The sequence below is a fragment of the Nylanderia fulva genome, unplaced genomic scaffold (genome assembly GCF_048542155.1).
Source record: "Nylanderia fulva isolate GAGA-0341 unplaced genomic scaffold, ASM4854215v1 Scaffold10, whole genome shotgun sequence".
Lineage (NCBI taxonomy): Eukaryota > Metazoa > Arthropoda > Insecta > Hymenoptera > Formicidae > Nylanderia > Nylanderia fulva.
The window spans coordinates 4,714,095-4,727,484 of record NW_028189193.1 but is presented as its reverse complement, the minus strand read 5'-3'; the positions used below and the strand labels follow the sequence as shown (position 1 = coordinate 4,727,484).

The window sequence follows — 13,390 nt, the reverse complement described above, 5'->3', positions numbered from 1 at the left end:
ATAACATAGCAACTAAAATAAAAAGCCGAGTTAAATTATCTATAAAAATTATTATATTTTACATTACTTAACATACTGTATAAATTTTATGTATAATGTACAAATCAACGAACCCTAATTCTGAAGCTTCGAACGATTCCGGCTTAGGGGAAAAAAATCTAGAGAAGAAACAAGAGCTGGTGGAGCAATCCTGGGGTGAGTAGTTATTATTTGTATTAGTCATTATTATTATAATTATTCGAGATATTATTGTGTTATATTATAATTACGTATGCATTATTCGGCTTGTTTATATAAACAATTTACATTAACAAGAGAATATTAAAGAGAAATAGAATTATTTTCGTATAAGTTCCGTAAATTTTTTAAAATATAGTCTTTCTAAGAACGATAAAATCATTTTACTTATATATTTGTGTATTTTATTATATGCATTAAATAGACATTTCAGCGCGTTCCAAATCTCGATGAGTATACTTAAAGTATATTTTAAAAATTTTGTGATTTTTTTTGTAAAATTGTTTATCGTATTGTATTGTCTCAATTTGATATTATTGATATTAAGATAAATACTCATGCACTTTAAAGTTCTTCAATAGAAATTGTAGCGACTACTTATTCAATACATGAAAGAAAGGTTTAATACAATATGGTGCTGCACCGCATAGAGTTAAGGCAGATATTTTCTTGCGAAAATAATATCTTGCCTATGTGAATATTTTATACAAAATTGTAAGCGATTATATTTAATATTTAAATCAGTCTTCTTATTTCCTTATTTGTTTTCACTGAAAAATTATCGTGCAAACTTTACATCTTTGTACTTTATTATCGATTCATGAGAATATTATGCTGCGAGAGACATTATCGTAAAAGAAATAAGAAGATTAACTACAAATAAAATGATATTATCACGAAAAAGAACAGTAGAAGTTATATATCTGGAGCAATCGTTTTCTATGAACTGTATTCCATGTTGTTCTTTTATATAAGAAATATAAGAAGTTTCTTCATAATATCGTACAATATTTAAGTTTTGTTGTCTAAATTGCTCTCTTTCCCAACATCTGAGCTGTAACCACCGTTAAATAGTTTATAATAAAGTGAGTGCTCGCAGTTATACATAACAAATACCTGTTCAAAGCGAGATATTATTAAATTTAATATAACACTTAATAAAATTAAATTAGATAGAATATAAGATGCAGAAATATCAGGTGTAGAAATAAGTGAGAACGTATTTAAAAAAGAGTGCGATTATTGTCTATTATTACTAACAAGCATGGATAATACAGAAGAAAAGAATATCGAAATAAATCTGTTGGAACTTCCTTTTAAAGTGCTAACATTAGTTGGTTGCTGGCAGCCGAAATCTTGGACGTCGGTATATCAACATATAATATATCAAATATATTCGCTTCTAATAATTTTCTTAGTAAATAGTTTTACATTGTCACAATTAATGGATATAATTCTTATCGCGGATAATACAGACGATTTCTGTGACACCTTTAGCATATTAATTCCTATGGTAGTAGCTTGCTTTAAATTATTCAGTTTATTGGCAAGTCGTAAAAACATTATAAAATTAATCGATATTCTGAATAAGAAACCGTGCAAACCATTAGAACCAAATGAAATAGAAATTTATTATAAATTTAATAAGGGCATGCAGTAAGTATTAATACAATCAATTACTATTACTGCGTCACTGTAAAAATATGCATTTTAATGTTTTGTAAAAATTCTTTGGATTTATTTAATGCAAAACTTATTCTTAACTTTATAGTTTGTCAATTTTATTAAAATTTATCTCGCAGAGTTTAATTAACTTAATATTTTATTTTTGAACAATCATTGTATTATTATAAAATAACTTTTTATCTATTCCATAAATAAGAAAATAAGTAAATATATTAAATATATAATTTTATATTAATTTTATAGGATTAATACTTTTCACTATTCAGCTATGTGCTTCGTGACAATCACCATTATTACGATTACATCTATATTGACAAATTTTGGAGAAAGAAAATTAACGTATAGAGCGTGGATACCGTTTGAATATAATTCATCTATATCTACATATTGCTCGTTATTTATTCATCAGTTGATAGGTTTGAGCATAGGTGCTTTAGTAAACATATCTTGCGACACTCTCATATGTGGATTAATGGAGCACATTTGCTGCCAATTTGAAATCTTGACAGACCGTTTGAAAAGAATGCTTCATTCAGATGATCTCCGTATTTGCGTGCAACAACATTGTAAAATTTTTAAGTTGGTCCTTATAACTTTTATTATATGATTAAATTTCTTATTTAAATACATATAAAATTATATGTAAATATATTTGAATAATAACGTATATTTATTTTTACTATTAATATTTTAATATAATAAAAATCATTTTTAACTTTGATATTTTTCAAAATTTTTATTATTTATCTTATTATAATAAAAATATATTTCTTTATTGAGATAATTATAACTATTTCTTATGCAAAAGCAAATTATGTTATAGATATGTATAAAAGAAAATAAGATATATTTCTTCAAATAACACTTTATTTCTATTTCACACTCTTATATAATTATCCTTCATTATTAATTTTCTTTCAGATTGGCTACTCTTATTAATGAGAATTTTAGAATGATTATTACTGTTCAATTTCTACTAAGTATGTTTATTGTATGCTTTAATCTTTACACAATAAGTCTATCACAATTGGATTCAAGATGTATTCGATTAGCATTATTTATGGGTTGCATGCTAACACAAATTTTCGTCTATTGCTGGTTTGGCAACCAAGTTAAATTAAAGGTACTGACTTAATTTTTATTATTAGCATAATAAGTTTATATTAAAGTTTATATTAAATAATATTAAAATTTTTTCTATTTTTTCTATTTTTATTTTTCTTACATTTTTATTTATGTTAATATATTACGTAAATATAAAAAATAAATTTTTTAAGTCTTACATTAATTTATAAGGACAAAATTAAATGACTGTAAAAAAATCAATATTTATTTTTAATGTATATATTAATCTATCTTAGAATTAATATTTTTAACTGTACAGATTATTATTATTTATTACATGTTAATATAATACATATAAATTTAGATATATACAATTTCAAATTTTCTTTGTTGATATATATATATATATATATATATATAAATTTAAAAGTTTCTACATGTTTTGTATATTTGAATAGAGTCGCCAGTTTATAAATAACATTTTTGAAATTCAATGGTTTACTTTGGATAACAATTTGAAAAAATCTTTAATAATAATGATGAAACGTTCAGTAATCCCTATTGAAATCACTAGTGCCTATACTATTCCTGTAAATCTTGATTCTTTTATGGGTGTAAGTATAAAAATATCAGATGTGTAATTTTCTTCGTCGAAATTACTTTCGTATTTACATAAATTTGATTTTGTATTTTAATGAAAAAGTGTTAATTAATTCACAAAAAGACGTTTATTATATTTAAAATAATAATTACATTAAAAGTATCATTTTATAAAATTCACAATTAATTTAATTTATTTTAATTATATTAAGTAAATAAGGAAATTAATCACTGTAAAGATGTTGCAATTTATATGGTTTTGCCATATTTTATCATTAAAGAGATTATAGAATGTAGAAGTTCTCTAAATGTAAGAGATTATATATGGTTATATATTGTAGATTCTTAAAACATCATATTCGGTTTACAATTTGCTTAAACAAACGAAGGACTAATAAAGTAAAAATTAGATTATAGCTATACAATATTCATATTATTATCTTATTAGAACGATACAAAGTACTACACGCGCAGTATTTATTTCTGTATGTCAGAATTCTGTATGTCAGTTCTGTATTTATTTCTGTATATCATCTATTATTTAATAAACTGCAATTTAAAAGTTTTAAAAAAGGAAACTTTTTTCTTGGCATGTAAAAATTCTCGCGTAAAATAATAATATTATGTTAATTTACACAAATAATTTCTTATCAAAGTGTATTCAACGCAATTGCTTCAAATAAAAATCGAAATAAAAAAAATGGTTCAATTATGAAATAAAAAAATTACGAATTATACAATTATATTACAAAATTATATAATATAATTCTATCGATAAGTATACCTTGATGTTGGTGAGAGGACACGTCAGTACCTTGAGAGGATTTATTCTGAAGAGGAAATTAATTATTAGTAGGAAGCAGCAGAGAGCTAAGAATGAACCGAACTCGGCGAAAACATTTCTCTTCCTATATTTTCCATTAGGACGTGTACACCCCATCCATCTATCACGGTGCGCGTCTCGCGCGAGACTGACTCTTATGCGAGGTATCGCGACTACGAGACTGATGGTCACGTGAGTCACGTGACGTGACGAGTGCAGACTGGTGGGGGATCAGTCGCGCGCGAACGTAGCGGGCGTACGGAGACGCGCGAGTCTAATAGAAGAGCAGGTATTTTGCTCGAAAGATTCTTACGGAAAATGCTATTTTTTGTTCGTATTTTCTGTTAAAGGTTTAAATATTGAGTTTTTATGCATTGCATAATTAATTAATATATTTTTTTACGCATGCATTGCAATAATAATTTTTATGCATGCATTGCAATTTTTAATATTTTATAAAAAAATAATACAACTTTGCTTCGTGCGCGTAATTTTATTAATTACATTAATTATATTAAATAAAATAAAAAAGATATATATATATATATATATATATATGTGTGTGTGTACATACATATGGTACATACATACATACATTTGCAATTTTTAAAACTTACAATGAGAATATGCTCTGAAACAAAAATTGAAGCTCATTCATATCAATCTCATTCGTCGATTTCATTTTTCTTTTTGTTACTTATAGATTGCTCAAAATTATTTTATTAATTCAAAGTGCGAAACGAGATATAAATGATTGTATATATAATTCGGGAGTGTCATTCAAAGTGTTGTGAGTTTAAATACGAGAATACTGTGCGCAAAGAGTTAGGTTTATTATACTACAAACTTTTTGTGAATATAACATGCAAATTAACGTGCAAATTAATTCTGACTATTCTAATAATCAACCTAAGAGGAGAAGAAGATCTAAATAAATTCCCGAAAGTTAGTTAATAATTCTGAAGTGAGTATTTATTATTTGTATATTATGTAATTGTTATATGAATCATGTATAATTATTAATTTGGTTGTTATACCAATGATTTAAACAAGAATACATTAGAAAGAAATATTTTTGTATAAATTCTGTAAAAGTTTTTTTAAAAAAATAGATTTTTTTAAAATTGATAAAATTATTTCTCTTAAACTTATATATACTTATATTTATATATTTTACATATTTACATATTTTATATTTTTATATATTATATATATGCATGTTGTAAGTATTAAATAAAACATTTTAACGCAAATTATAATGATCATGATTAAAACACGCTTTTGAAATCTTCGATAATTACTTTTCGGCTTATTCAGAAAACCAAGTAAACTATTGAAAAAAATGTTGAGAAAACAAAAAATAAAATTAAAATATAAATATAATTAAATATAATTTAAACTTATTTTCAGGAATATTTAAGAAATTTAATTAAAATTATTTTTAAGAAAAATATAATAAAAGTAGTTTTTAGAAAAATTAATAATATGCACACATGTCTCACTCAATTCGATATTATTATGATATTATAAATACTTATGCGCTCTGAAGTCCTTCAATAGAAATTGTAGCCACTGTGATCAATATGTGAAAGAAAGGTTTAATATAATATAATGTGATACTCTTTAATACAGTGATACTGTGCCGTGTAGGATAGAATTAAGTCAAATGTTTTCTTGCAAAAGTATAGTTGTCCTATGTGAATATTTTATATAGAAATGTATAAGCGATTATATTTAATATTTAAATATCTCTTCTTATTTTCTCGGTGATCTGTTTTTATCGGACATGCACTCAAAAAGTATCGTGCTTTACATGCTTGTTTCATTATCAATTCATGAGAATATTATGTGGCGAGGGACATTGTTGCAGAATAAGAAAGAAGATTATCGACTGTAAAAAATGCTATTATCTCGAAGAAGAACAGTAGAAATTATAAATCTTGGTTAGAGTTATTCTATGAATTGTATTCCCTATCGCTCTTTTATATCTGTGTATAAAAAATTTTTCCCACAATATCGTACAATTTGTTATTTTAATTATGTCAATTACTTTTTTTGCCAAAATTTCAGCTGAAACCATAAATAGTTTATACTAAAGTGAGTGTTTCGTTATACATAATAAATATTATAGCTGTTCAAAGTAAAATATTTGCTAAATTTAATACATTTAATAAAATTAAATTAGAAACAAAATGTAACTACTCAGGTGCAAATATAAGTAAAACAGATTTAAAATTGCGATTATTGTTAATTGTTATCATATAATGGATGATAACCAAGAGAAGAAATTCAAGATGAATGTGTTGGAATTTCCTCTTAAAATATTAACATTATGTGGTTGTTGGCAGCCGAAATCTTGGACATCGCTATATAAACATACACTATATCAAATATACACATTCCTAATAATTTTGATAGTTAACACTTTCACATTGTCACAATTGATGGATATAATTCTTATCGTGGATAATACAGATGATTTTTGCAACAATTTTTGCATACTACTTCCTATGATTATAACTTGTTTTAAATTGTTCAGTTTATTGGCAAATCGCAAAAACATTATTGAAATGACCGAAATTTTGACAAAGGAACCATGCAAACCATTGAAAGCAAATGAAATAGAAATTCATTATAAATTCGATAAAGGCATAGAGTAAGTAATTTATAAAAAATTATTAATATTACTTAAATCTTATCGTTATATGTCAACTGACATCTTAGTTACGTTTGTTGCAAATTTTTTAATTTAAGGTTAATTTATTTTTATGGGTATTAGTTATTTAAATTTCAATAATTAGATTTATTTATCTTATGTAACATTTTTATGTAAATATTACAAATATAAGATTGTTTTTATATACTTATAATCAAAAAATAATGCAAAGAAAAGTAAATAAGTTTATAGTTATTTTGCAGGCTTAACACTTTTCATTATACAGCTATGTGCTTGATAACGTGGATCAGTATTACTTTTACATCCTTGATGACAAATTTTGGCGAAAGAAAGTTAACGTTCAGAGCGTGGGTGCCCTTTGAATATTCATCTACGACTATATTCTGCCTGTTATACGTTCATCAACTGTTAGGATTAATTGTGGGTGCTTTGCTGAACGCAGCTTGTGACGGTGTTATTTGTGGATTATTGGTGCACATTTGCTCTCAGTTTGAAATTTTAACATATCGATTGAGGAAAATTATACTTTATTCAGATGGTGTTCGTAACTGTGTGCAACAACATTGTAGTATTTTTAGGTCGGTCTGAAAATTTTTTAATTGGCACCTAAATATATATATTTAGAAAACGATACATGTACGATTTTTTATTAAGTATTTTGATATAATAAAATTCAGGTTTTTTTATTAAATTTATTATTTAATATTTTTATTAAAATAATTATTTAGTTTGCTCTTAATTATTATTTATAATATAAATATAAAGAAAGATTTAAATATATTGTAATGTACATTTGAGTCTATTTAATTATATTAAATATACGAGTGTCCCATAATTCGCGAATCACCTTTTATGGGCAGATAGAGCGTATTAAACTGAATAGAAAATTCATGTATCATTTTGCGATATTCGTAATAATTATGGAGTTATTTATTAAAATATCTAAACGAATAAGCAGGTAGAAAGCATTATTTGATCGAGAGGCGGCGTCATGCAGCGAGCGGCGACCTATGTAGTGGCGCCGAAAAGTAAGATGATACTTTTGATACTAAGCGGCATATAACAAATAAGTCATCCGACATGCACACCGAGTCCGGCCTATCGCTTTCTACCTGCTCATTCGTTTAGATATTTTAGTTAATAACTCAATAATTATTGCAAATATCGCAAAATGATACAGGACTTTTCTATTCAGTTTAACACGCTCTATCTGCCCATGAAAGGTAATTCGCAAATTATGGGACACCCTGTATACATATATTTAGAAAACGATACATGTACGATTTTTTATTAAGTATTTTGATATAATAAAATTCATGTTTTTTTATTAAATTTATTATTTAATATTTTTATTAAAATAATTATTTAGTTTGCTCTTAATTATTATTTATAATATAAATATAAAGAAAGATTTAAATATATTGTAATGTACATTTAAGTCTATTTAATTATATTAAATATATATATTTAAAGTATAATATAAAAATAAATAAAATATGTTTCTTTACTTTTATTTTTATATAGCGAATTGTATAAAAATCATTATTAATTCTTTCAGGTTTGCTTTCCTTGTAAATACGAAATTTAGAATAATTATTACTATTCAATTTTTGATGAGTATGTTTGAGATATGTTTCAATCTCTATCAAATAAGTATGTCGAAGCTGGATGCAAAGTGTATTCGACTAGCATTATTCATGAGTTGCATGCTAGTAGAAGTATTCGTCTATTGTTGGTATGGCAATGAAGTCAAATTAAAGGTGCAAGCTTAATTCTTATTACTATCACAATATTTTGGACATTGAACTTTTCTTTTTCTAAATATTTTATTTATATGCATATTTACATTTATTTTAATATAGTGCAATAAGATAAAAAAATAAATTTTAATTTGCACATTTACACGTTACTTTATTAAATAAAATATAATATAAAATTCCAATGTTTATTATGTAAAATTATTTTTGATGTTAACACATCAAATTTTTTATAATTTGTTTCTCTAATTATAAGATTTAATAGTAATATGGGTAATTAAAATTTTAAAAACATAACTTTTTTTTATAAAAATATAAACAAAAAATTAAATCTTTTGCATATTTGAATAGAGTCTTCAATTTGCCGATAAAGTTTTCGAGATGGAATGGTTGACTTTAGACAAAAATTTAAAAAAGTGCTTAATAATAATGATGACACGTACATTGAAATCTATTGAAATTACTAGTGCATATACTATCTCTATGGATCTTGATTCTTTTGTAGGCGTAAGTATAAAACGTTGAATACGCAGATTTATGCTAACGTATTTCTCAATTTGGAGTATAAGATTGATTTTATATTTCAATAAAAATCTATTCAATTATAATTGGAAACAAAATGCAATGTTAATTATATTTAATGTAATTAGATTATCAAAAATATAAATTGATCATCAAATTATTTGGATTTAGTCAATTTAAATATACTTACACTATGACAATAAAAATTAAATCATGGAAAATTTATATGTCTGTGCATATGAGTGTTGTTGCGTGCTTTTGCTGATATCAATCAATCAATACATACTTTAAATTAAATAAAATGAATACCTATTTTGATTTATCGTAGGTACTCAAGACATCATATTCGGCTTATAATTTACTTCAACAAATGAATGAGTGACTCGGAATGAAAGCTGCATTATGTAGAAATTAAGTATTATAGAAGTATAATTTGTCTGTATAAATAATTCATAAAGATTATAGCTGATTATTCAATACTTGAAGATTTTGCCTTGTATCTTCTCTTCTCCGATGGTAGAAAACATCGTAAAAGATATAATTACGTTATATGAATTTTGCTGTGTTGCATACTATATAGATTCATGAAAAAATTATTTCGCGAGGGCTACGCTGCGCAGAATAGGTTGCAAAATGAATAATAAAATTATGGTGGGAATTCTGAATAAAGAATATCTACATCGAATAAATACGAGTCATAAGGCTATAGACTGTTGACACTCAGTTTCCTTGAAAGTTTTGTTACGTGTTGTGCTTATCGATTATTATTATCCCATGAAGTATTCCTTGGTTAAGATTTAATTAGACATATAAATATTTACTTATAATTAATTAAAAGCTTTTTTAACTAATGTGAGAGTTAAATGATATTTGTACATATAAAAACGGTATAAATAGAATTAATTTACAACTAACAAAACAGCAAATTATTTTCTTAAAATATAAAAAATTGATGCTATTTCAATATAATTATAAAATTTATAAGAGAATTTTAATATTCCATGACATATTTTGTGTGCTTCACAAAACGATATCGAAAAACATAATTTATTAAAATGCATATTCTTGAATTCACTTTTACACTTCTAACAATATTTGGGTGCTGGCGACCGGAGTCTTGGACATCGCTATATAAACAAATATTATATTATATATATTCAAGTATAATGATTATATCATTATATACCTTTATGTTATCGCAATTAATGGACATAATTCTGATTGTGGATAATGCCGATGATTTTTCTGATAATGTTTTTACATTAGTCCCTATGCTTCTAACTTGCAGTAAAATATTTATTTTACTGATAAATCGCAAAAGCATTATTATGTTAATTAATATATTGATGCAAAAACCATGTAGACCGGTGGCAAAGAAAGAAATAGAAATTCTTTATAAATTTGATAACAGCATACAGTAAGTATTAACAAAATAGAATTATTATAATATAATATTCTGTAATTAACTTAAATTTAATATTATAAAATTTCTCTGAATTGTTCGTCAAACATCAAAATTCTTCATTCTTTTATTATAATTAGATAATAAGATTGTAAATGATAAATGAAATTGTTTATGATCTAAATAAACCTAATAATTTTATTATTATGTTTATATGTAATAAAGCTTCAAGACTATTATTTTAAAATTATTGAGAAATTTTGTTTATCTCACATTTATATGCATATTTGTAATTATTTTACAGAATTAATACTCGGCGTTTTACAGTCCTCGGCTCAATAACATCATTATGTATATTGTTGACATCTTTATCTATAAATTTAAAACAAAGAAAATTAACATACAGGGCATGGCTACCGTTTGATTATTCGTCGACAACGTTATTTTTCTTGACATACAGTCATCAACTGATAAGTTTATTAGCCGGAGGATACTTAAATATTGCTTGTGATACGCTTATCTGTGGATTTTTAGTCCACATTTGCTGTCAAATTGAGATTTTAAGTTATCGTTTGAGAAACATTAAGTTTTATTCGGACATTTTTCGCGATTGCATACGGCAACATTATCATATCTTTAGGTTGATTTTAATAATTTCGCTATTTTTGATATTTTTTCTACCTCCTTAAAATAATTAGCATATATTTTTAATATAGCGTATATTCTAATAATAGTGTATAATTTAATAATATGCTTTTTCACACATATTGATACAGAAATATATATGCTAATTATTTTAATATAACAAGATTTATATATTCGATACATTTAATCGAAATAAATTTTTATAACAGAAAAATTGTTAAATTTCAGACTTGCTTTTCTTGTAAATGTGAAATTTAGGCTGACGATGACCATTCAATTAGTAATGAGCATGTTCATAGTGTGCTTCATTCTTTATCAATTAAGTAAAACAACTGCAAAAGCCAAATACATTGAAATGATATTGCTTATGTCTTGCATGTTAACACAAATTTTTTTTTATTGCTGGTACGGAAACGAATTAAAATTAAAGGTACAAGCTTTCAATATATTTGAATGTTTTCTCAATAATCTTGTATATAATATTTATTACGATTATATAAACATTATGCAATATATATATATATATATATATATATATATATATTCAAATAATTATAACATAAATATTACAATATATTTAAACTTTAATATAATATCTTTAAATTATTTAATATAATTTCTTTAGTTGTAAAATTTTGATAAAATATTTATTGTTAAAAAATGTTAATAATTAAGATATGGCAATGATAAAAATATATTTTCTTTACTGTTGCAAGCAATATTTTAATAAATACGTCTTACACATTTTAATAGAGCCGCCAACTGATCGATGACATTTTTGAAATGGAATGGCTGACATTGGACAAAAATGTAAAGAAATCTTTAATAATAATAATGAAGCGAGCAATTATACCTATTCAGATTACCAGCGCCTACGTCATTCCCATGAATCTCGATTCTTTCATGGGTGTTAGTATGAACAATTTAATATTATATTGATGATAATTTTGAGAATGACATAATTTTGACAATTACAATCGTATAGGTTTAAGTCAACATGGCATTTTAGAGAGAATTTATAATAATGTGAGAAAATGTGTAATGAGAAATATTTTATTAAGCCTAAGAAAATTTTATTCACTATTATATTATGTTTTATACTAAATTAAAATATTGCAGAACTTTAATTATATATGTATATAATGTTATTTATTGTATATTAATTAACAAAATTAACTAATAATTTATAATTATAAACATATTTTAATTTTTAAATATTTTACACAAATATATAAATATGCACGCGTGCACGTGTACACACACACGCATATTTATAAATATTAATTCTAGGTACTTAAGACATCGTATTCTACTTACAATTTACTTCAACAAATGCGGAAGTGACAGCAGTGTAAAAGGCAAAATTATTGCTCTATCCACACCACAAAATCAAATCTGAAGGAGATACACGAAATGGAGATGAAATCATGAAGAAATATTTGATGCATTTGATATTGATCAATAACGTTATGTAGTGTTGTTAGAAAAACAAAAAAAATATCTGTAATAACAATTTATGTATATACATTACTCATTATTTATTTTACGCATTACTCATTTTACTATATATTTATTAATTTAATTATTTTACAATTATTAGCATTTTTATCAAGATTTTATTACATTAGAATAACTTATATTGTTCAAGTTTTTACATACTATCTAAATAAAAATTCATTATTTTGATAAAGGCATACAGTAAGTAATTAACAAAATTAATATTTAAAAGTTTTATTGTAAAAATGAAAAGTTTAAAAGTAATTTTTTAAATGTTGTGCACATTTGAAAAGAGTCGCCAATTTATAGATATTTTCGAATTGAAATTTACTTTGGATAATAACTTGAAAAAAATCTTTAATTATAATGATGGAACGCACAGTAATGTCTATTGAAATCACAAGTGCCTATACTATCTTTATGAATCTTGATACTTTTATAAATGTAAGTATAAAAAACATTGAATGTGTGTAATGCAGATTTTTGCAACATAATTTTATAATTAAAAATTTAAATATGTAAGATAATTTTCATATATAGATTTTAATAAATTACAGAGGCAATACAATTACAATTAATATAACAGAACCAATTATCAGATTTGATTTAATTTTTTAATTTTAATATAATTCCACGACTATAAAAATTCAATATAAAATTAAATATAAAAATTAAAATTTTCGTACCTTACATATCAT

General features: G+C 24.3%; 3 protein-coding genes across 3 annotated transcripts; all 3 read left to right on the top strand.

The window, feature by feature from the left end:
- The first annotated feature begins 95 nt into the window (after positions 1–95).
- Positions 96–3,764, top strand: LOC114931918 (odorant receptor 46a-like). The gene is made up of 6 exons (XM_085483735.1): positions 96–195; positions 1,296–1,674; positions 1,948–2,283; positions 2,626–2,827; positions 3,228–3,383; positions 3,711–3,764. The coding sequence occupies exons 1-6, from the start codon at positions 96–98 to the stop codon at positions 3,762–3,764; spliced, it is 1,227 nt and encodes a 408-aa protein (XP_085339861.1).
- A 2,692-nt stretch (positions 3,765–6,456) lies between these two features.
- LOC146725252 (4-vinylanisole receptor-like) lies at positions 6,457–9,541 on the top strand. Its single transcript, XM_085483061.1, has 5 exons — positions 6,457–6,848; positions 7,112–7,447; positions 8,428–8,629; positions 8,978–9,133; positions 9,477–9,541. The coding sequence occupies exons 1-5, from the start codon at positions 6,457–6,459 to the stop codon at positions 9,528–9,530; spliced, it is 1,140 nt and encodes a 379-aa protein (XP_085339187.1). The 3' UTR covers positions 9,531–9,541.
- A 662-nt stretch (positions 9,542–10,203) lies between these two features.
- On the top strand, positions 10,204–12,545 carry LOC114932051 (4-vinylanisole receptor-like). The gene is made up of 5 exons (XM_029304224.2): positions 10,204–10,565; positions 10,855–11,190; positions 11,424–11,625; positions 11,949–12,104; positions 12,486–12,545. Exons 1-5 carry the CDS (start codon positions 10,204–10,206, stop codon positions 12,537–12,539), a joined length of 1,110 nt encoding a protein of 369 aa, XP_029160057.2. The 3' UTR covers positions 12,540–12,545.
- The last annotated feature ends 845 nt before the right edge of the window (positions 12,546–13,390 follow it).